The sequence below is a fragment of the Drosophila simulans genome, chromosome 2R (assembly GCF_016746395.2).
Source record: "Drosophila simulans strain w501 chromosome 2R, Prin_Dsim_3.1, whole genome shotgun sequence".
In the NCBI taxonomy this organism is placed as follows: Eukaryota; Metazoa; Arthropoda; class Insecta; order Diptera; family Drosophilidae; genus Drosophila; species Drosophila simulans.
In genome coordinates, this window is record NC_052521.2 from 14114684 (window position 1) to 14137293 (window position 22610).

At 43.1% G+C, this 22610-nt stretch overlaps 3 protein-coding genes across 4 annotated transcripts; 2 read left to right on the forward strand and 1 right to left on the reverse strand.

Annotated features, from left to right (window-relative positions):
- The first annotated feature begins 14 nt into the window (after positions 1–14).
- Positions 15–1062, forward strand: LOC6734833 (lysozyme). Its single transcript, XM_002081799.4, has 3 exons — positions 15–129; positions 475–651; positions 709–1062. Exons 1-3 carry the CDS (start codon positions 72–74, stop codon positions 963–965), a joined length of 492 nt encoding a protein of 163 aa, XP_002081835.1. The 5' UTR covers positions 15–71; the 3' UTR covers positions 966–1062.
- Positions 955–21858, reverse strand: LOC6734834 (mucin-5AC). 2 transcript variants are annotated; one of them, XM_016181768.3, is made up of 6 exons: positions 21729–21858; positions 20294–20802; positions 3253–4286; positions 2764–3185; positions 2585–2676; positions 955–2225 (listed from the first exon to the last, which is right to left on the reverse strand). In XM_016181768.3, exons 2-6 carry the CDS (start codon positions 20441–20443, stop codon positions 2100–2102), a joined length of 1824 nt encoding a protein of 607 aa, XP_016028066.1. In that variant the 5' UTR covers positions 20444–20802; positions 21729–21858; the 3' UTR covers positions 955–2099. The 2 variants fall into 2 exon arrangements, with proteins under 2 accessions (XP_016028066.1, XP_016028064.1); XM_016181766.3 differs by having other exon boundaries at positions 21059–21819.
- On the forward strand, positions 6953–10924 carry LOC6734835 (pancreatic lipase-related protein 2). Its single transcript, XM_016168259.3, has 6 exons — positions 6953–7253; positions 9244–9343; positions 9427–9581; positions 9658–10128; positions 10269–10425; positions 10483–10924. The coding sequence occupies exons 1-6, from the start codon at positions 7202–7204 to the stop codon at positions 10715–10717; spliced, it is 1170 nt and encodes a 389-aa protein (XP_016028067.1). The 5' UTR covers positions 6953–7201; the 3' UTR covers positions 10718–10924.
- Positions 21859–22610: the final 752 nt, after the last annotated feature.

Sequence of the window (22610 nt, forward strand, 5' to 3'; positions counted from 1 at the left end):
GATCAGTTGTTTGGTCAGCACGGCACTTGCAGGTCGGGTTCTCGATTCTCGATCGGATTCAAAGCTCAGTTATGCTTCGATTGCTAGTTTGTTTGTGGCTACTGGTGTACAGTGGTTCCAGCTTTGAGGGTAAGTGCTACCCACCTACTCAAGCCATCAATCCCGTAGCATTTGTACCTTATAACCACTGTGTTACGTAGTTGAGAGTGCTCTATAATTATGGTAATCCATCTGGGTTCGCTGTAAACCAAAGCCAGTTTATAGGAATAGCTTTATACTATAAAGCCGGCTGTAACATCCGCCCATTTCAACTTTTCTTGTACACTGAATATAATTTATATGATGATTTATAATATAATACTATTTTGATATTTATAAGGTGTTCTTAAGATAAATCACATATCTACTAAAATTAACGTATCTTTATTTTTAAAAAAAGTATGTATTGATTAGTATTTCTTTTTGTGTATTTAGTGCAAAACAAACCCGTCACGGAAGATTGCCTAGACTGTCTGTGCGAAACAATGAGTGGGTGCAATGCATCCGCAATTTGCGTAAATGGGGCCTGCGGTATATTCCGGATCACTTGGGGCTACTGGGTGGAGGCGGGCAAACTAACTTTGCCCACGGATACAGCTCTCTCCGAAGACGGTATGTTCAGGATATCCAAGTAATAGATCCATTTCAATTCCACTGTCATTTTCTCAGCCTTTACGAACTGCGTTAATCAGCCCCACTGTGCAGCGAACACGGTGCAGAACTATATGTTCAAGCATGGCCAGGATTGCAATGGAGACGAGCACATTGATTGCCTGGATTTCGGAGCACTCCACAAGCTGGGCAATCTGAAGTGCCAGGAAGAGTTGCCCTACATCTTCGCCAAGGTCTTCAATCGATGTCTGAAATCCAAGGAGCGAATGGCGGAGGAAAAGATCATCAAGGAGCAGGAAACGGTTTCAACATAATTGATTCTTTATTGGGTTTCATCGTTCCCCACATTTCGGGGATATCTTTGTCTGTTTTTAAAACAATCCTGGTAACACATATACACGTACATACATCGAAACATTGCTTATGTTTGCGTTTGAACAGTTTCCAATATAATTATGGATTCTATAGATTTAGTTACAGATACAGATATATATATAATATATATATAGAGGGGTATATGAAAACTACTTTAATATGCTCTCGCTTTTTGTAATTTGTTAGTCAACATGTTAACATACTGGTAGTACATAGTTATTAATTTATTCAGATTCTGGCTTACGTTTGCTAAAGCTTGGCTCTAACATTGGTTTGCCTTTCAGTGGTCATGGTTCTATATTTCGAGATGAGGTTCTCTCTATTAAGGGGTATTCTGTTTGGTAGTCTAGTATTCGGAAACTTGAAAGTAAAAAGGACTATTACGGATATTTTCATCAGAATCTGTTCAAATTGAAATTGTTTCAACAACCTTTTTAATTGGTAATGGATTCATGATGCGACTGAAAGACTGAGGCAATGTCGAACAAAAGGCAGCAATATCATCCTATTCTTATCATATCTCTAGACGGTGAAGAGTTATGAAAGTGGGCAGTGAACGTAATGACAACTAAGTGGAAGTTTCTGCTTACAACTATGAATAATATGAAAGCAAAATATTAGTGAAAAAATCAGTGCTTGCCAAAGGTTTATCATTCAAATACAAATGTTTGGCATAGTTTTTCTTCTGAACTAAAAGCATTAAATGCCAAAAACGCCCACAGAAAAGTAAATATGCAGACACAAGTACAATGAAGGTGATTTCAATTTCAGGATTCTACAGTGAATTCTTTTTTTAAGAAACTATTTTTAAATATTTGGCTTCTCTATTTTCTATTTCGAGTAAAAAATTATGGAAATGATTGAGGCCTAACTGACAAATTACGTTCATAAAATTACAATCAAGCTCGATTCATGTGGGGGGTGTTGAGGTGTGTGAGTTGGAGGTCTGATTCCATCCGATCCTATCTGGCTCTTGATATAGTACGGTTACACGGGTACTTGGTGATGGTCTTACATGGCTAGAATTGCAACTGGAAATATGCGTTTTTGCTGGCTAATTGGGTGCCCTCCCCTCACTTCTTGCTGTTCCCATCGTTGGCCAACAGCAGCTCCTTGGCCTCCTTCTTGCCCCGTTTCTTCTCCTCCTTGGCGTGCAGCTTGGCCAGACGCTCCTCCTCCTTGGCCAGTCGCTTCTCCTCCTGCAAAATTGAGAGTGAATAACTTGGCTTGCATTTGCATGCAGTGGAAATCATAAACAAGAAAATCGGAATTGCCGGCGCTTTATGAGCCAGCCGTGCTCATAAGTTTGGAAATTTATGCTTTGCCGGCACAAAAGGTTCAGCATTTCCCCGCCAATTTCCCTAAGCCCTTTCGCCCGCGATTAATGAAAAACTTTTCCAAAACAGTTGGTAAAAAGAAAAAAGGGGAACGAGGCCAATTACAAACAATGCAAATATGCACAGGCTGGTTCAGAAACTCTTAAGGGTGGGGGAAAACAATGCATCCTGCGAACAAAAAAGGAACGGGGGTTCACCGGATTCTCTGCAATTTCACCCACCTTTCTGGCTTCCTTCTCAGCCTTCAGCTTGAGCTTTTCCTCCTTTTTCTTGCGCTCAACAGACTCGTTCTTCTTATTGTCAGCCTTCTCTCCTGGAATTTAAAGTTTTTGAAACGAGTTTTATATCATAATTAGATGAAGATGATTTTCGTTATTAAAACCACTTATTTAAAACTCACTCTGATTGCTGGCGGCGGAGAAAAGCGGAAAACTGCGACTGGAAGAGCTTGACGAGGGTTTCGGATTACTAGCCGATCCAGCTCCAGTTGATCCTGAATTGGTGGCAGAACATCCAGCTGAGGCTCTCGAACAGCCTGCTCCTTGTGGAGTCGACTTGGAGGCAGTACCAGTGGCTTTCCCTTGCGGAACAGAAGCTGGCTGCTTCTTGTCCTTGGGCATCACGTAAGCGTTTTTCGGCAGCGAGTTCTTCGAGGTCAGTGGGCAGATCTTTGCCCCGCCCGCCTTCAAAGGGGGCGGGGCCAGTGCGGAGCAGCTCAGCTGGATGTTCATCGGACTGGGGCGACGTGGCGGAGGCGACGATCCGGATTCTCGCAGCAACGGAGCCAGTTCATGGGCACTGGACTTTGTATAAGTGGAGTAACTGCAAGGGGACATCGATAACCATTTATATCATATATATTCATATTTGATTCTGGTATGCCACTCACCGAAATCTGGGATTGCTGACGTGCACGGGCGAAGGATGCGGCACTTTGGCCGGACTGCGGAACTCCTTGATCGGCGGCAGGCGGTTCTGGATGTCCATCAGTCGGTTCTTTACATGCCTGCGGCCAGGATACGTGTGCGTAGGCGTCATCATTCCACTGGGTACACTACCGTTGCCGCCCACTCCTCCTCCCCCACTTCCGCTCGACGATGAACCGGAGATGGGCGTGGAGGAGCTATTGGTGAGCGTGTGAAGCGGTTTTCTTGGCACGGCACCGGAGCAACCAATGGGACACCCACCATGATGCGAATGTGAAGTTCCATTTTCCCGCGGTGAGAGGGAACTGCCCGATGATCCCGATGGAGTGGGTGAGGCCAGACTATGACTGTGATGGTGGGTGGTGGGCGATGGCGGTGCCAGGTGATTGGAGCTGGAAGCCACGGCCGGCGAGGCCGGTGAGCAGGGACCGTTGCTCGATATGGAAGACGTCTTGGAGTAGTGCGAATAGCCGGAGGCCGATGAAGCCGCCGATCCCGTCGAGCTCATCGAGTACAGGCTGTCCGACTGGGAGACTCGAGCATGGGATGATCCTCGGGCGGCGTAATGATGCGGGTGGTGCCGTCCCACCGCCGACTTGTGCAGCGTGGGCTGGTGGAACGAGTGGTGCCCGCTGTGCGCATCGTTCATCGAGTAGGAGCTGGCCGAGGGTACCACACCGCCGGCGGCCACTCCGGCGGAGGCCCAACTCTTGGCGCCCATCGAGTAGCTGCTGGCCGACTCCTGGATTCGCCAAGTTCCCGAGGACGAGGTCAGACGATTGACCCGCGCTCGGCAAATGACGCAGCGCAGGGGCAACAGGCGTTGGGCCACCGCACTCTGAATGGTCTTCACAAAGCAGCGGCGGCAGACGACGCGGTGGCCACATGGCGAGGTCTGCATGGTGGCCCGGGCATTGATGCAGATCACACACTCGTCCTCTTGGGAGGTTGGAGGATCCGGCTCGCTCTCCTCCTCCAGTTTACTCAGTAGTTTGTCCTGGAAGAGGAAATGAAATTAAGCCCTCAAGTAGTCTTTTAACTAGCGTCTCGAAATTGGTTATAATTGTTAGCCATAAAGTATGCAATTATTCCATTTAATGCTGTATAGTTTAAAGTTTTTAAAATATTCAACCCCAAGAAAACTGACAATCAATTTTTTTCTTCGATTTGATATGATACGTTTTATTCGCGTAATGTTAAAGATCCAAAAAGATAAATTTATTCTTTAATACTTTTGTTATTAAGTAGGAGTACTGATAAAAGTAACGCTTCTTTTCTGCGGCAACAAAAATTATTTGCAGCTACTGTTTAAGTTAGTGATCATAACGAATTTGAAAAACTTAATGATGCTGCAAGTGCTAAATGAACATTCACTTTTTGTTTTAAATATCTGAAAGTTTATGGAGACAAAAGTGTTCTAAGTCGTCCTAAATGAGGTAAGTTTAATAATAATACCTGCTCAAGTCTGCTCAAATGCTCTCGGCATTCTTTTAAGTTGAGTGAAGTAATTTTTAATTTTTACCAGAACATACATACTGCATGAATTAGTCTAATAAACATGGAATTGATTAAATTTTAATTGGTCTTTGAAGTTTTACTGTAACCGTGATAACTTTTAAAATCATAAAACCCTAAAGTAACTGTTCAGATATTGATCGACCAAGTTTATTGGGTGAACTGCTGATTAGGTGTAAATTATGGCAGCTTATTGTCAAGCATTTTGCCCAGAAGCTATTTTACAGATCCATAAAAATTAGGCAAAGTAATACCCATGGAACAAGACCTTTTCATTGCCTTACAGTCTGATTTCATATCGAATTAGCAAGTGATTATGCAAATTTATGATGAGCTGAGCTCGCTAAGTTCGTATCTCCATATCTTAATATCTGCATAGACGCCTTCTGAGGTCAGTTTGGGTGCTCGACCTCAGTCTGACAGATGATCGTTAAACATATGATACTTGTTATTGATTTCGAATCTTTCCATTTATAAGAACCGCGCATTGTTGACCATCCCCTCGGGTAATTAATTTTGTGATTCAGCAGCTTTTTAAGCGCTGATTGAATGAACTGGTTAACGATCGCATTAAGCTATTAATAGTTACTATGGCTATTTTTGGGAACTGCTCCCTTTGTTCGATTCGAAATTTATTTATTATTTGCAAGCCATCGGCTTGCCAAGGCTTTAGGAAGTTGTAAACTTATTCTCATAGTCTTTTTTTTTGCACAACTGCGGCTGTGTAAGTACGGCTAATTAGTTTGCTCTTGATTTAGAACCTAGAATACATGGCTGAGTATATTTCCTTGACTGTGTGGCTTTGAGGTTGAGCCCTTGCACTTGATGGCTTTTCAATGTCACATCGAAAGCCGTGCCAATGGTTCGCCATCGAAGGTATCTGCGGTTTAATTGCATATATGCGAGGTAGGTATACATTTAATTGGAATTTCGTGGCTTCGCAAGCAATGGCAAATCAATCAAGTGTTCGATTGGCAACCACAAATGTCCAAAGAATCTTTATGCAATTATCTCCCGCCATCTGTATCAACAGCTGAGGGATTTACGGTTGACTGGTCATCGCTTTGGCTACCATGACAAGCTGTCATGACAAAGATTTCAATGGCTTTGTACCTTTCGGATTTAAGTTAAATATTCACGCTGTACGTAATGTAATAGTATTTTAAAACATCGCGTAGAAACATATATTTTTTTACTTTAATTAGCATTGAATCTTTGATATGAAATACCCTTTAAGCCGCCTCTGAATTCGACGTATTTATCGACAGCTGAGACGTTGGCGAAAAAAGCCGCGAAATCGCACGCCCACAAATTATGTGATCGAAATTCGAATGCTCTGACTATGCTAAGATAATCAAGATCTTCCATTTTTTTTAAAACCTTGCATATATTTAGAGTGATTAATGAATAAATCAGCGCCATACTAATTGATCTGCACAAACCACAGGGTTTCGATCCACAAAGAATGGGTCAGATAAAATTAAATACGACTAAAAGGAGTGGCTGTCCTTCGATAATTTTAATAACTATTTATTGGGATCACTTAAATTAGTTAAAACTGTTAGTTAAAAATAAGTTCTGCTACTAGAGAAAAAATGTAGTTAATTTCATATTAGTTGGAATTTAAGCCCCAAAAATGTAACGGCATATTCTTGATTGCTTTTTCCAACGACTTAAGCGATTTGTCTTAATTCAAGATGTATCTGCCCCTTTGTGGCTGTCGGATGTCGGAGGTTGGATGCGATCGAGAGGCGATAAGTGAATTGAAACGGAAAGTCTCATCTGGTCAAGGTGAGCTGCCTGTCAGATGGATCCGGCTGAACTTTTGGATTGCCTTTTCCCCCGGCTAAGATCACTTGGGTGGGCTGCTCATTGCGAATGCCCGGCATGAAATGGGCGGCGGTGGGTGGGTGTTGGACGCACGACGATCAGGAAACCGAAAACTATTTTACGATCTCGGCCGGCTTTTGCATGCCTGATTAACTCATTTAAATACGGAACGCATTATAGCTTACAGGCGCGCTAAAGTTTGCTGCCTGAGTCTTTCGTTTTAGGGCCGCGCAAATTCTGTTTATCAGATTGCCGGCGAAGGAAGCAGCGACGCCAGCAGCGCCGTCGACTGAGACAGAGAGTCTAGCTCAACAGATCGGGAGTTGCGATCGTTCAGTCAGTATTGGCAGCTCGTTGAGAACAGAGCGTTTTCTTTATTGATCGTAGTCGTGATTTGCTTTAGCTAAGCCAGGCAAAGAAATACATAAACAAATGCGGAAACCGATTTGAATGTTAATTTTCGCGTACGAAAGTGAATTGGAATTGTGCGCCCAAATTCGGCGGTTCATTGAACGCAAAACGTCGCAGAACTTGAACTAATATTTAAACTAATTTATTGTGTTTGCCATGGTGTTACCGGCTGCCTCGACATTATGCAATGTATTTACATTTCTGCTGGGTAAGCTGAGACATCGCCGTGGAGTGGAAACTTAGGCTGAAACCGAAAGTGGCATCTATTAGCATTGATTCTGCCTCAATGTCAGCTGGAAAATCGTGTCCCAAGTGGGCGGTTGGGGCGTAACTATGCACATAAGTTCAAGGCGGAACGGCTTGTAAGCCAAACAAGCTAACGTCTTTGTTGATACGCGCACTCAAGAGATTCAATTGTTGACCATCGGCAATATTTGACTTGGGGTAGGTCAGCTTGGATGGCCAGTGGGCTGTGAAAGAAGGTTGTCAAAAAATGAAACGAAGGGTTGGGCACAAAGGAGATAGTTACTATCCAAACAAATCATCAATATATCGCATATCAGACTTGTGTAGTCTTCCTCTTTATGTTCGCTTTTATATAGATCATTATAGTCTTGTATAGTTCTTTACGCTATTCTTAATGACGTGAACCACACCATTTTCAATGTCAGGCGGGGAATCACTTGGCTAGAATCATAAAGCCGGTACCCGTAAAGTTCTTAGTGCAACCATAACGAGCACCATGGCTTAAAGCTGCTAATTAAGTGCCAGCCACACGTACATTTAAATTAAAGCCAGCAGTGCGATAATTAAAAAAAAGAAATACAAATTAAATGCACGGCATGACGTCGCGAAACAACGTGGAAACAAAGCCAATCCAAGCAAAACAAAGAAGACGAAAAGTATTATTAAGTGGCTATATCAGCAACAACTATGAAACATTCCTCATAAATAAGCGCGACAAACTCTTCCGCTCTGTACAACAAAAAAATATATATATACGAATGCAGACCCCACATTTACATAAATAAAAGATATTTAAGCTACATTCATAATATTTGGAGTACGATTAAAGCCACGAAAGGCACTATAAAAGCGAATGGGAAACACTCTAACTTGAAATTGATTATTAAATGCAGGCACTAATGTTTTCTGATGTTTAAGCATACACCTAAATATTAATTTTATAACCATCAGAATAATCATACCCTATTTATTACAATTATTTAAATAGGCATGCTGTAATGATAATATACATTTTTAGCTTACAGAACATATTGCCAAGTAACTTATTAAATTTAGGAATTAATTATCAGCACTTGTTCTACTATTAGAAATCCAGGGGTAGGAAGACCATTCCAAAGTTGATATGGTTTTTTATTGAGCAAAACGGAAGGTGATAAGTGGACGGAATCGCAAATGAGTCCGGCAGTGAGTAAGGTCAACGTCATTGTTAGTTGGCATCTAATCAAGTGTATTATCCGTATGCATTCGCAGCTGACGATAAGAATGTGTAGCAAAACAGAGAGTGCGAAAAAGCCGTCATTGACATCCCAATGTGGTTGACCCACTGGCGGTGGTGCTGCCACTTTAAGACACCACCCACTCGCGAATCGATCTGATTAAGCACTTGGCCGTGTGAACATCGAAAACCTGATGGAAATGAAAACTTGTTTTCATTTTGCCCCCGCTGCTACGTAACACGCGGCGTATGCGTCACGTGCTGCCTTGTGGCTACTGCCACTTGTTTTTTTTTTGTTGGCCCCACAAAACATGCCATTCCACTCGATTTCATTTACTCCCTCCAAGTTCACGGCCAAGTTGGTCTTCGTTAGGCCAGTTTCGATTTCTTTGCTACTGTTTTTGTTTGGCTTTTGGTTTTCATCTTTGTTATTACTGTTTTTGATTGTTATGTTATGGCGGCGGCTACCTGGCAGTTGGACGCGTTGCCAGTGGGTTAATGAAGCTAATGAATCAATTAGTTTTGTATTCCAAGCTCTAAACAAATTGGCTTGCGCTTGCCACTTGACAAATTCGATTTCCGCCTTTATTTTGTGGCGATGTTGTAAGAAGTTGCAGAGCAATTTTCTTACAAACATTTTGTTAATTGGTTTCCTCTCAGTGAGTCTTTTGACAAAATAACTTCTTATTTCTTTTATTATTTCCTATTTTGATTGCTTATTTCTTGTATATCCCAGCTGGTTCGCCAATTTTCTACAGCGCCGCTCCGCGTGGATCCTGCTCCACTTGCTGTGCCATTAAAGAGCGCGAGGACATTAAGTTCATGCTGTACACCAGGTAAGCAAGCGGCGACCCATCTTCATTTCATCCCAGCTCATGCATATTGAGGGGCCATCAAAAATGGGTCCACCTTTTTGCAGCCGGAACCGCAATTCCGCACAACTGCTCCACCTGAGCGACGATGCCCGGCTGGCACAGAGCAATTTCAATTTCAATTACCCGCTGGCCATCTATCTGCACGGCTTCTCGGAATCGGCCACCGGCGAACGGCAGAGCAGCCAGGAGCTAAAGGACGGTGAGTGGGGACTTCCTGCCACCTCGACCAAAAAAATGTATACCCTGTCCATCTTCCCTTCGATTTCCCCCGGCAGCGTTTCTCAGGAGGGGCAACTACAATGTCATCCTCATCGACTGGAGCGCTATGACAGCGGTGCCCTGGTACTCGAATGCCGTGGAGAATCTGCCGGTGTCGGGTCGCTATTTGGCCAGGTTCCTGCGATTCCTGGTGGACAAGGGTTACCCAGCGAAGTACATCCACTTGATTGGCTTCAGTCTGGGCGCCGAGGTGGCCGGTTTTGCGGGCAAGCAGCTGCAGGAGTGGGGCATCAAGCTGCCCAGGATAACGGCCCTCGATCCAGCTCTTCCGCTTTTCGAGGGCAACAGCTCCAATCGCCGCTTGAGTCCCAGCGACGCTAGGTTCGTGGATGTCATCCACACCGACGGTGGCCTTCTGGGAAATCCAGCGCCCATGGGTCATGCGGACTTCTATCCGAATGGCGGACGACCACTGCAGCCGGGTTGCGCCAAACAAAATATTGCCAATAACTGGCTGGGAATTATTGGTCAGTATTAGTCACACATAAAGATAGAGATTTAGATGAAAAAATATTTTAATATTTTATTATTAGCACTTTGGCAAGATCTTTCCGGTTAAACATTTTTAAATGATCCTTACAGCTAATTGCTCCACTTTCCTTTGCAGTTGGGTGCAGTCACCAGCGTGCCTGGGAATACTTCGTGGAGAGCATCGCCCAGCCTCGAGGTTTTCCCGCCCAACGTTGCGAGCCCTCCGAAATGTTCGGCATCTGCCGTGAACCAGGAGGCCGGCCCACCTTCATGGGCATGGGGGCGGATCCCAGGTGAGTAGTTGGAAATCGCTCAATCTCGGCAAATCCATTTGATAACGCTGGTTACAGGATTCGTGGGAAATTCTATCTGGATACGAACGATGCCAAGCCGTTTGGAAGGAACAGCCGGGCGAGGGCAATTGTCTCGCTGGCTCCTCGGCTGCCTATTGCCTACAAATTGCCACCTAATGCCACCAGACAGCCATCTGTCAGTCGGTGGGCCATTGGCCAAAAGGAGCAGGACGACGAGGACGAGGACAACAACGCGCTGAGCAACAACATTGACAGGTTCTCACTGACGTGATGGAATTTGCACGGTTCTCGAAGGATACGGGCAAGGGTAATTTCCCACACCCAAGAGTGTCCTTCGGCATCGGATGAGATTTATGTGGGCTGCTATGTTGCATTCGTGGGCAACAGTTCTTGTGATCTTTATTTTAAGTATTTCTAGCACGTAATCAGGGCATTTGTAAGCCGTTAAATAAATATCCCTAAGTATAAATAGTTTAAACGTGGGGGGTTTTATGATAGAAAAGGAAATTGGAAAGGATACGCAAAGGGACTTTTCATCATGACTTTGCAGATAGTAATAAGAGCCAATATATAAAGATTGAACTTACAATTGCCCTAAGGTATTGCTGATATAAAAAGTCAAGAGATGATGATTTTCTATATTTTTCCTATAAATTTATTAAGTTTCATCTCAGTAATTTGAACAATAAGCTCCACATTCTCCCCTCTTAATACATCTTTAAAAATTCAGGTAGCAACACGACCATCAGCAGCGCCTTCGTCATTCCGAAAAAAAAATCTAAAAAAAAGGGCAGCGGAGGCTCAATTTGCACACTTTTGGCCGTGACTCATCATGACAATCGCTCTAAAAGGCAAGTAATTTAATTTAGTTGGCCCAGACCCTCAGTAAAATACACCCCTGCCGAGCCGAGGGACATGCAAAGTGGATACGCCTATGACGCAAGGGGAAACCTTAGAAAGAAACACCCGAAATACGAGTATGCCAAGCAATATATCAAGTATACGCACCGAGGACCCAGCGAAATAAAGCGAAAAAGTATTTTGCTCGAAGTTGAGCTATTGCCCGTGCAATTAAAAAGTAATTAATGAATAATGCGCGGCCAAGGAGGCGCCTCCTTCGCCCCACGGAGCGAAAATTGTTTATTAACTTGGGTTGCAGCCGCCGCCTGTAATTATGCAAGGCCTGGTGCAAAAAAAAAACAAAAATAAAACAGCACTGAAAAAGAGCAACTGAAGCCATACAGGACGTGGGCCATAATGTGCAATGAATGTCGGAGCTCATTTCACGAGCCATCGCCTAACGAGCAGCGGAAGTCGCGGCAAGTTGGGGAAGTTCGGGAAGTGGAAGTTGGTGTGGCCAGCCGGAAGGGCAAATGGGGCACAACGTGGTTCGTTCGGGAACATGAAGCTTCATATGGCCGGCTGCATTAATAATGAGCCAGTCTTTGGGCCAACTGAATGCAGATGCAATTTCCCCATCACTCATCGCCGATACCGGTTATTGCATGCCCCGGCTCAATGATTTGTGAGTTTTAGGTTTTTGGACCTACTGGCTCGGCTCAGGTCCCCAGTCGAGTGGCTTTTTGGGTCAACTGCAGATGGCCGAGTGCCTGTCGAATTTATATTTAATGGCCACCAGGCCTTGATGAGCGGACACATCTAAATGGTTTTGGCTCGAATCGATAAAGAGTTGCACAATCCCTGGGGCACGGTAGCGGAAAACGCCCCGTTGAAAGTCCTTGTTATTCTGATGTTTAAGGTTTGAGTAATTGCCTGTAAAACTTAATCTGTTTTTATGACCCTATTACTGCCATTCAATTGAAATCTCTAGTTGGGTTTAGTGGTTTAAATGGGCCGTAAAAATATTTCAAATTAATCAGATTTATTTCTGATTTTACTGTGCAGAACTCAAAAGAAATAAAATGGATTTAATTGATTAAAGCATATATTAACCTATTCAGAAAATAATCTCCAAAGGAGGGCATAATAAGGTCTAGAATATTTATATAAATACCATTCAATTTGCCTATTGAGCAATCAAATAAATTCACTGTGATTGTGCATTCATCAATTTCCCGTCGTAATTTCCAGCGTATTTCTATCGGACTGTCAATTATGGACATTTGCGCGGCGGGTGGCCAGGTAAAGTAGGCCAATAATAAAAAAAACACTCCTTAGCCCGGCTTAACCCCTCGTTGCCCGCGTCCTGGAATTCGCCCCTTCTATATGGCAGTTAGGCATGCCATGGAAAACCAGGCGACAACTGCGCGAGACACGTGCGAACAACTCGCTGCTGACTCACAAAAAATGTGGTGGCTAATGAGGCTCAGAAAGGAGCTAACAGGAGCGACAAGGATAAGGGGATTACTCTGGCTTCGAGGAGGAATTCCTGGAGCTGTCAATGAGCGTTTGCTGATTGATTGAGGTTGGAATTGATTATAAATACCGTGACTGGTCTCTATTCTTGTTTACCTTAACTTGAACACACATGTGAGTAAAAGTGGGCTCCTTTTTCGGTTAACTAAACCAGGTGGGGTCAGAACAAGGGTCTAGTTTCTAATCTTACATTGATCTAAAATGGCTCTAAACATGCCATTTATAGTGGAGACAACCTATGAGTGAAATAAAAGAATGGCGAAGAAAAAGAACATATAAGGTTCTTAAATGTTTTATAGAAAATGATGTATACCCACAAAAAGTACTTTCCAAGTCTAAATCATGAAAAATACTTACACTTACTAGCAGTATAAGTTCTCTAGTGTTTTTTAGGGTTTAAACCAAAGCAGGTGCCACACCACTTCAGGCATTTTGACACCTGAAAGTAGGTGACCTCATATAACTTGGATACCAACAACAAACACTCAGCCAGGCAAGCAATCATTCTTGCAGTTTTCGGCACCTGCAGCCTTTTTAAGGAAAGCAAAATTAATTAAATCGATACAGGACTTTCCCACTTTTCGCCCACTCTTCACAGCGATTCTCTGGGAAAGTGCTGGCATATGACTTTCCTGATGTTGATGTTTCTGTTGTTCTTCATTACTGCGCCGCTGCACTCCCCTTTTCATGCATCGATAATTGTGAAGTGGAGGCAACAATTCCATTAAGACCTGCACACGACCTACCCCATTTTCCACATTTTCCCCTACCAACCAGCCATCACCAAGCACCACTCACATTTCCAACCCATTCCACAGCACTTGACTGCTTTATTTGAAGCACGCTCGATGGGAAAACATTGTCATGATGAGAAATAGCATTTGTATCGGGCGTCGTCTAAGTGTCAGTGAGTTTTTTTTTTTGAGTGTATATATGTGCTGCTGCTAAGTGAATTTATTGCATTTAATATGTTTTCCGTGTCACTCCTCAATGGCTGAGCATAAATCAAGCGTTTTTATGGCAAAAACTTTATGGCGGCCACCAAAGAATGCTTTATGGTAGAATGGAATCTTTAAGATGTCCCACTTCTCGCCACTGGCTGCTAATTTCCGGCCACATTAAAAACCAATTATAAACCATAAAAGTCAAATCAAACAATATGTGTGTGCGGTGGTAAGGGCGCAATGTCATGTCGACAACTAATTGAGGACAGGCAATCTGCGCCAGGGCTTGTATGGGTTTCCAGGGAGCACCATGGTGCTCATCCTCCGCCGAATGCCATCAATTGTCAGGCTCTGGGCTAATTGCGAAACTCTGGCCAACACAAACAGGCAAAACACAGCCATGATTGCAGCTTCTGTGCCGGGGCCACAATAGCAACAAAAACCACAGGAGGACAGGACTCACACAGCAGCAGTACACCGAAAAAATTGGCAAGGATATGAAACTATTCTACTAATTTTTGCTAAATTTAAACCTACAGAATCGACAATAAGAATATTGTTTTTAAAATTATAAAATACCCAAATATGATTTTGAAGCACTAAAAACTAAAAACTAGCCAAAGTTAACATGTGTGTACTTCACTTTTTTTCTTGCTGTGCATCATAGTTGTTTGCCAACCATACAGAATTATGAGAAAAGTGTCAAATTTGCCAACAGACTCATGTGGGCCAGGATTTGTGGGTGGTGGGCAAGGTGGAAAGCTGCTGAGAGTGTAATTAGGGCTTTTAACACAAAAGTGCAAAGTGAAACCGAAGCGATGCCATTTTCGGATGGAAACTCATTGAAATCAAAATGACGGCGGTGAAGGGAAGCGGGGAGCAGTTGTGGGATGCAGTTGGACAGGTGAGTTGGCAAGGGGAGAGACAGCTGTGCGGGTATAAGCCTTTGAAAGTTTCCCTTTGGTTATTTATATTTCCAGGCTGCTTTCAGGGCAGCTCATGTGTGGAACAAGTTGTTTTCGTTTTTCCTCCTGGCATTAGTTGTTTTTTTGTAAGTGTTCATTGGCCGTGGTTGAATGCCCCTTCACCCTTTGCACGTTATTGAGAAGAGTTCCCAGATGAAGTGTTGGCCTGTAAAGCGATTTTTCCCACGAACATGTGTGCGTGTTCATAAATCGCAGGGGATCCATTGAGAGGCGAGTATTTAGTAACTGTTGAAAGGCCATTCTTTTTGAGGAGGAGGAAACTAATGCGTTGGGCGCCATTTAAAAATAAATCTCGCATTTCAATTTATTATTTTTCAATTTATTTCGCTTTCGTTTTGGCACAAACAATAAATTTTAATTGAAATCTGGCCTTGAGCCGAAACCAAAACGCATTGCTTGGGGCTGGAGTTTTTTGTGTGTGTGTTGGTGGGTGGGTGGGTGGGTGATCGTGTGTGTGTGTGTGCGTGTAGTGGCAACTGTGTTGGTGCACTGGGCCCAGTTCCAATTTCGCATCCGCCTTCTGTGTTCTGTGTTTCCCTTTTTGCAATATATTGTACTTTTTTGTTCAGCCACATTTTTCGCTGTGCCTGCCATTTTTTATTATCCTGCCTGCATTTTTGTATTTATTCTTTTTAGCATAGAACCCACTCGGCAGGGGATAAAACTTTTTGCGGGCTTATCTCGAGTGCGCCGCGTAATGAAATGTGACAATGGTCAAAGCAAAGAGTTGCGAAAATCTATGAATGTGAGCTTGTGTAAACTGCATGGTATATTCAATAGAGTGCTCTGGCCTTAACCCATTTAACTTGTCTAAACTTAAATCAGTTCGATGTGCACAGTAGCTGAAAGTTTAAATTAAATAACGCAGGACTATGTGATAGCTGAATATATTTGAATATTTAGCCAGTTTATTTTCATTTTAAAAGTCAAAACACACACATTTTTTAGACATTTTCTATTTTTCACTCTGTAAATAATTACAATTCTAATGTGTGACTTGGAGAGCCTTCGAAAATAATTGCATATACATATCGTATCGCGTTCCACATCGACTGGCCACTCTAAATGCTCCAATCAATGCAATTAAGGTAAACGTCTGCGTTGGAAAATAACCCCCCCTTATAAATATACCATATACCCTGATTCCAGCTTGTAGTCTATGCACGTTTGTGTGTACAGACTATATAGTATAATGGTGCAGACATCGCGTGACCTGCGCTAATGCATGGCCGCGCCCCAAGAGACCGAGGATGGTTGGAAAATATGGCGGGGGGTGGGGGCTGGACTTGGCACAACCCTTTTTTTTCGATGCAGCACGTGATGGCCCAAGAAAATCTGGCAGCAACAAAGGGAACAACAAGCCAACCCATGCGTAAACACTAAAGTTTAATGCACTCTAATTGACAGCGGGGAAACGGAAGTGAAGAGGCGGAAGTTCGCAGACGACAAAGGAGCACACGCTGACATTTTCGCATATAAAGTTAAATATGGCGGCCAGTCGGAGGAATAGGGGGGAACGAGGTGGGGAAAGGCGACAGCGTCGTTTGCCATTATCCTGCAGAAAGTTGCGTGTCTGCTGCGACACAAAAGTTCAATTACTTCTTGGAAAGTGGGAGTCGAATAAACACCCAGCGGATATCCGGCTCCTGCATTGCGTGCCCAATTCAGGGACCTCCGCGGACCTCTTTAATGACCATTTCCCGCTAAATGGCAATGGCTCAGCGACCATCAAATTGACTAATGCCCGATCTTAATGATTTATTTCAAGTGTCCAGCCATGGAAATGGCCAGCTTGCAGGAGGGTAAGTGACCAGGTGGCACAAACAGCTTCTGATTGGCGCTGGTTCGGTGCAAGGTAAACCGATCCCAAAACGACACCCAAGGCGCTATGTCGAGCACACCGAAAGCGGGCACTCAAAATGGAATTACTTTCAAATGCTTTTTGTGTCTGATTTATGGTCAAGCGATTCCGATTCCGATTCCAATTCCGGGCGGGTGGTAAAATGCAATGGCAAATATTTGCACTGACCACAAAAGAACGGCAACGGAGTAGACTGAAAGGATTATATATGAGACACACTCTGCAACACTCTTCCAGTTGCTTGCTTATCACAGCTAAATAAGGTGTCATTTCAAATAATTTTACAATATTTCAAAAAGAGTGAAGTAATTTTATATGATGTTTATGTATGACATATATGAAATCCAGAGGAATATGTTTAAAAAGCAACTTTATGTTGCACTATCTGTACTAAATTTATAACTTTTTGCTTTTTAGATACCGACTGTTTGTTTTAAAAAGGTCAAGCCAATATTATTTTTGTCACTCTTAAAAATAACAACAAACGAGTTGCTTGGTAAAACGTGAGCTGAGAAGGAAATTTACCTAATTCAGTGCAGACTATTATATCCTTTCAAAAGCTACAGCCAATGCCAAGGTAACTCAAAAGGACTTGCAAGGAAAGGCAAGCCGTTGACCAAAGCCCAGGCCAAAAACCAGTGTTGGCCAAACCAACTGTTTTGGCATTTGGATGACTAAGCTGGATTCTTTTTACCAATTTTTTTTGTGTGCACGTTGCAAGTGCCAAGTCAAATTGTGCGGTCATTTATTGCTAAAGACCCAAAAAGGGGCATAGAAAGAGACGGCTGCAGGGAGGTCAAGCGCCAGCTGGGTGGGAGAGAGAGCGAGAAAGGGAGAAGGTAAATGCAAAAGGACATTCGACTGCAGGAACTGCAGCAGCTAATAATCATGTATCAGCTTGCCTACATTTCAATTTAGTTTCAAATACAGAAAGGGGGAAAAAATACCAGGCAAAGGGCAGAGTTTGACCTTTGCGGCAAACTGAGGATTCATTAATTTGCACCTATTTCCAATGCCACGCCAGGTGACAACTTCCGCCCGCTGTCCTTTCTGCAAAGTAAATTATAAATTTCACTTCCCATTGCCTGACCGAAAATGTCCAGTTAGAGGACCTGGCCTGAGGTCTCGTTTCGGGGTTTTCCAGTTTCTGTGTTTTTCGGCCTGATGTTGGATAGTCACGCGACTTCCTTCTGCGGGATGGGGCTAGTTTTGACAGCATTTCCCTTTTAACCACGAAAAGGATTGTCTGTCTAGCGGGGCCCAAACCCATTACTCTATGGCTCTATTCCCCTTGCGCTCAGCTAATCAACTTGTTATATATTATGCGTATTTGCATTAATAACATATCGCGAAAGACTCGCAACTGCGCCGCGTTTTTAGGCCCGCTTCTTGCCGGTCCTCTCAGCACGGAGTAAATGACAATTTTGTCGCTGCATACTTTTGGGGATTACGAAACGACACCATGTGTGCGTGTCTCGCCTGTTTCTGTGTGAGTGTGTGTGTGCCTTTTCTTGGGTGTGTGAGTGCGGTGTCCTCTTCTCTGCGGGATTACATCGGCTTAGCTTGGCTCAGCTGGAAAACTAGCGTGGTGTGTGTGAGGTTCTTATGAGACATGTTTATGGCCAGGATCTGTAGCTTATTCGGAATAACCCTTCGAATTTCGATATATAGATTCGTTAACTTTGTAATTCATATTCATACCTAACTGCTAGTCTGTCATAATATTCTTTTAATTTTCATTGTAAAAATTTAGTTATAATTATTATATTTGTTTATATTTATTGGGGCTGATAACTTTAAATACCAATCCATTTTTGCTCAGCTCATGTTTATAATGATGTTATGTTGTATATATGCACTTTTGTTATCGTGCAAAGGCAATTTTTCCAACTCCGAAATTTTCCACAGAAATGTGCTGATTATTCTTTTTTTTTTTTTTCTTTTTTTTTTTAATCAAACAGTAAACACTTACATACCTTTAGTTTAAAGGACCTTTCAGTATAATAAGGCCTAATTCGCAAATTAAAAATTTTCTAGCCAAGGGCCATTTAATTCTGAAAGCATTTTTCGAAGGCAGTCTGGTCAGGCTTTTGTGAATTTTAATGTGGCATAAAAGCATTTTTCGTGTATTTGCCCAGTTTTGCTAATGTATCGGTGTGCTGCTGGTGTGCGTGTGTGCTAGTGTGTGTGAGCTGGTTTTCAAGGTCGGCGTAGAGAAATTACAGTCACGCGTCAGATTTTATGCAAAACAGTTGAGCCTAGCTTAGTGCTGCCAGGACTTTTTTCCTGTTTGTGCACTTGGCAATTGTTGTTGCTGCTGCTCTCCTTATATAAGTGCCCAAGTGCGAACTAGAGTGTGCTGATGTGTGTGTGTAAGAGACTGAGTGTGTTTGGCAAGTGGGCGTGGCAGTCTATGGCTTTGAAAGTCATAAATTTCAAAAACAAGTCTACTAAAATCCCAAGTGAACTTAGCCTTTTGCAGTTGGCCGCGCTGCACATTTCGGTCCTGTTGCGAATGCAAATGAGTTGTGCCTTAAAACTTAATGTTCGCATACGGCGGGTTTATATTTAATGATGCTGACTAATAAGAATGCTAATTATTCGTCGTAAATTGATGCAATTCCTGGCTATTTATGGCTTCCCCCAATTAATAAATACTGTATAAGACTTAATTAATTTATACAATGAACCAACCATAATAGTTATATTTACTTTTTTATGACCAAGATCAAATTGTGTATCTCATAAGAAAGCCAAATGTTACGGCAAATGGCCAAAGAAATCTGAAATATAAAACTTTTCTGCGACTCTGCCTCTTCTAGCTCTCTTGTACATTTTTTATTGACCCTTAAAATGCAAATAAGTTTAGGCGGACACACACATGTGAACTATCGCACAAGTTATGGCGTTTTTTATTGCCTACTTTTGCGCGCCATGACAAACCGAGCTGAGTCGGGCCTCACCTTGTTTTGATGTGTTTGATGTGTTGTGTGTGCCTTTTATTTTTATAACTATTTGCCAGCTGTAAATGTGAGAGGCCGGAGCCAAAACAAACAGGAAAAGCAGGAAGAGCGCCACTTTAAAAAGGCTCAAGAGCTGGGAAGCCCACCCATCGAACCACGCGGCTAATGATGCCTGACTTTCGTCCGCCTTTTGCCTGCTTTTGATAAACACAGCCAGCGCTGTTTTCCAGTTTTCGCTTCTTTTATTGCGTTTCTTTTTATGGGTCGCAGGCGAAGGCGAAAAGCCGAAAGGACCAAACCGGAACATAAACAAAAAAAAGCCAAGAACAACTTCGGAGGATAATGGGTCAAGTACCCTGCACTGCAATATGTTCAAAGTTTTCAAGTTTCCTCAGAGTCTCTTCATAGTATGGAGTATAATGGTGTTGATGGCAGTTTTACAGATTAAGGGATTTTTTAACAGATTTTTTGGTGCCCCACGTTTTTATGCTTACTTGATTATTTTATTAAATAAGAGAGTGCATTGGATACGTCTCATTAATAATCATATATTCATTCCTTTTGAGCTTTACTTTTCTATCATCAGTTTTTCTTAAACGTTCTGTCTTTTTGAAAATCTCATTTTTTCGCCGGATGTGCTTCCGTGTTTCAGAAGCAACCCAACCCGTTGACGTACAGAAATGACTTTGTTTTCCGAAGCTCGCCATTTGTACTCACGATTTTATGGTGCAGCGCCGAGAGTTCGCGCTCGGTGACCCGTCGGCTGGCGGCCTCCCGGCGGCGCTGGCGGAACTGGCTGTACTTGTAGGCGAGCATGACGCCGGGCAGGGCCAGAGCCTCCAGCGGGGACTTGCGGCCGAAGGGCATCCTCCTGCGGCTCCTCACGCTCCTCGTTATCCTGCAGATGGAGTGCTGGTCCTTAGGCTTTTGCTTCGCCTTCTACTTCGGCTGAGTTGGTGGCGGCGAGTTGAGATATGGCTGCCGCCTGGTGGCTTACATACACACTTGGGACTTCTCCTTGGACTTTGACTTTCAGCAGCGTCTCATTATGTAATCACAACATGGACACGAACAACAACGCGGCACTAACAGCATTTCGCACGGCACAATTGGCACTAAAGTCGGATTGGGTTCCTTGGCGCTATCATTACACTTTTCTTTTTCCTTCGCATGCTGTTTTCTGTTTGCCCAAATTGCCGCTGATGCGCTGCAATCAATTTTGCATTCTGTAAAGGGAGTTCGATGATTGCAAATCTTGGTGCAAATGGCTTTTCGAATAAAGTTATATTTTATTCAGACCCTAAGTAAAATTGTTAGGGTATGGGAAAATCGAAAAGGAAGAACTAAAAATTACAAACAATTACATTACAAATTATATATTTTCTTTCTAAAGCATATAAATAATAAAAATTAGTGCCCTGGGGAGCTGCTCTCACTTGACTCCCAAAGGTGATTCTATTTTCCCTGGACAATATTTCACACCTGGCTGTCACATATCAATTTGTGAGATGAATTTCGCCAAACTTTGAGTGATATTTGTCCCCGGGGTGACACTTTAATAAAGCAAAGTGCCGCGATTTCTTCAAGATTAAATGCGGGGCATTAGTGTTATTTCAGAGCTGCGAAACCGGAATTACAGAGCCAACTCGCACAATGATCATTAATTTCAATTACACGGTGAAAAGTTGCACAAAAGCCGAATCACAGGGCTCGCAAAATTCGCGCACTGGAGGTTGGGAAAATTGGCTGGCTGATTACAGAGGATGCCTTTGGATTTATTTATGGTAAATTCTATAGTCTGATGCTCTTGGTGCTCGGGGTGAAATGGCACCGAAGCTGAAAGCTGGCCCACGTGCACTTGGGGCCAACTCAGAACGGTGAATGTCGCTGAGCAGATTCGCCAGTTTCCCACGAAACCGTCTTGGAAGCTGCGTGAGTCTGACGCAACTTCCAGGCAGAGCGATAGATGACTCTTCCAGTGCTTTGGACACGTTTTGTTTACGCCAACTGCCCTTTGCACGAAATCAAATAAATTTGGCACGCGAATTAGGTGAGTCAGTCGACCACCAGTGGGGGGTTTTAATTGATGAGGAAAATGTTTGGGCCGGAGGCACCATGTTAAGAGACAGGCGTGCACCTTCACTCGACTCACGAAAAAATCTGGTCCTTTTCCACGTTACGTATACGCCGCGTATGCTGCCGTATCAAGCAACCTGCCCCGTAGCGCCTGCGAGTGCGACTGGCTGCAAGGATTTTCCAGAGTCACTTTTTGGGATAGTTTTCCCACTGGCTGGATGGCGCAGGCGCTTTTCACCACTTGCCGGCGATTTTTTGGTATAACACATTGCGTATACGACCCGTGCTCCGCCTCCATCAGCATGCTGGCAATTTGTTGTTTAGCCCGCCACTCTGTCTATTTTATTTCCTTACTGTCCATCTCTCTTTACTCGTAGGGCCAAACGTCATGACTTTGCTGAGAGAGCCGTATAAACAAATCACAAAGTTTGAGGGCAGTTTTCCCAGCTCATCCCCTATGGCAAACGGATAATGTCCAGTTTGCCGTTTTGTTGCGGTTTTGTCAGCTCGCACAATTGTGTTCGTTCAACTTTATGGGCCACTGTTAATTATGGTTGCCCATTTGCCTCTTGTTCGGCTAATTGTTGTGGTTTTTACCACCATATAGGTGTACGTGCGATTTGTTGCTTAGACGAATATATTTGCATTTTAAAAAGACAACAATTGTCAATTGGTGGAAATTTGGCGCAATTTGGAAGAACAAGTTTTGCAGCTGGCAATTAAAATGTTATCTACATTTACATTTACATATACATTTCTAAATTTAACAATTGCTGTGCCAACTTAGTTTCATTAAATTTAGGATAATTTAACAAGAAATTTTTGATCCAACTACGCTTACAGCTTTTATATCAATCACATGAATTAAAAATTTTTTTTTTGTATTTCTATATTATTATTTTCTTATGCCAACGTACGCTTAACAATCGGTCTACCTAAAATCAAACTTATAATTGCA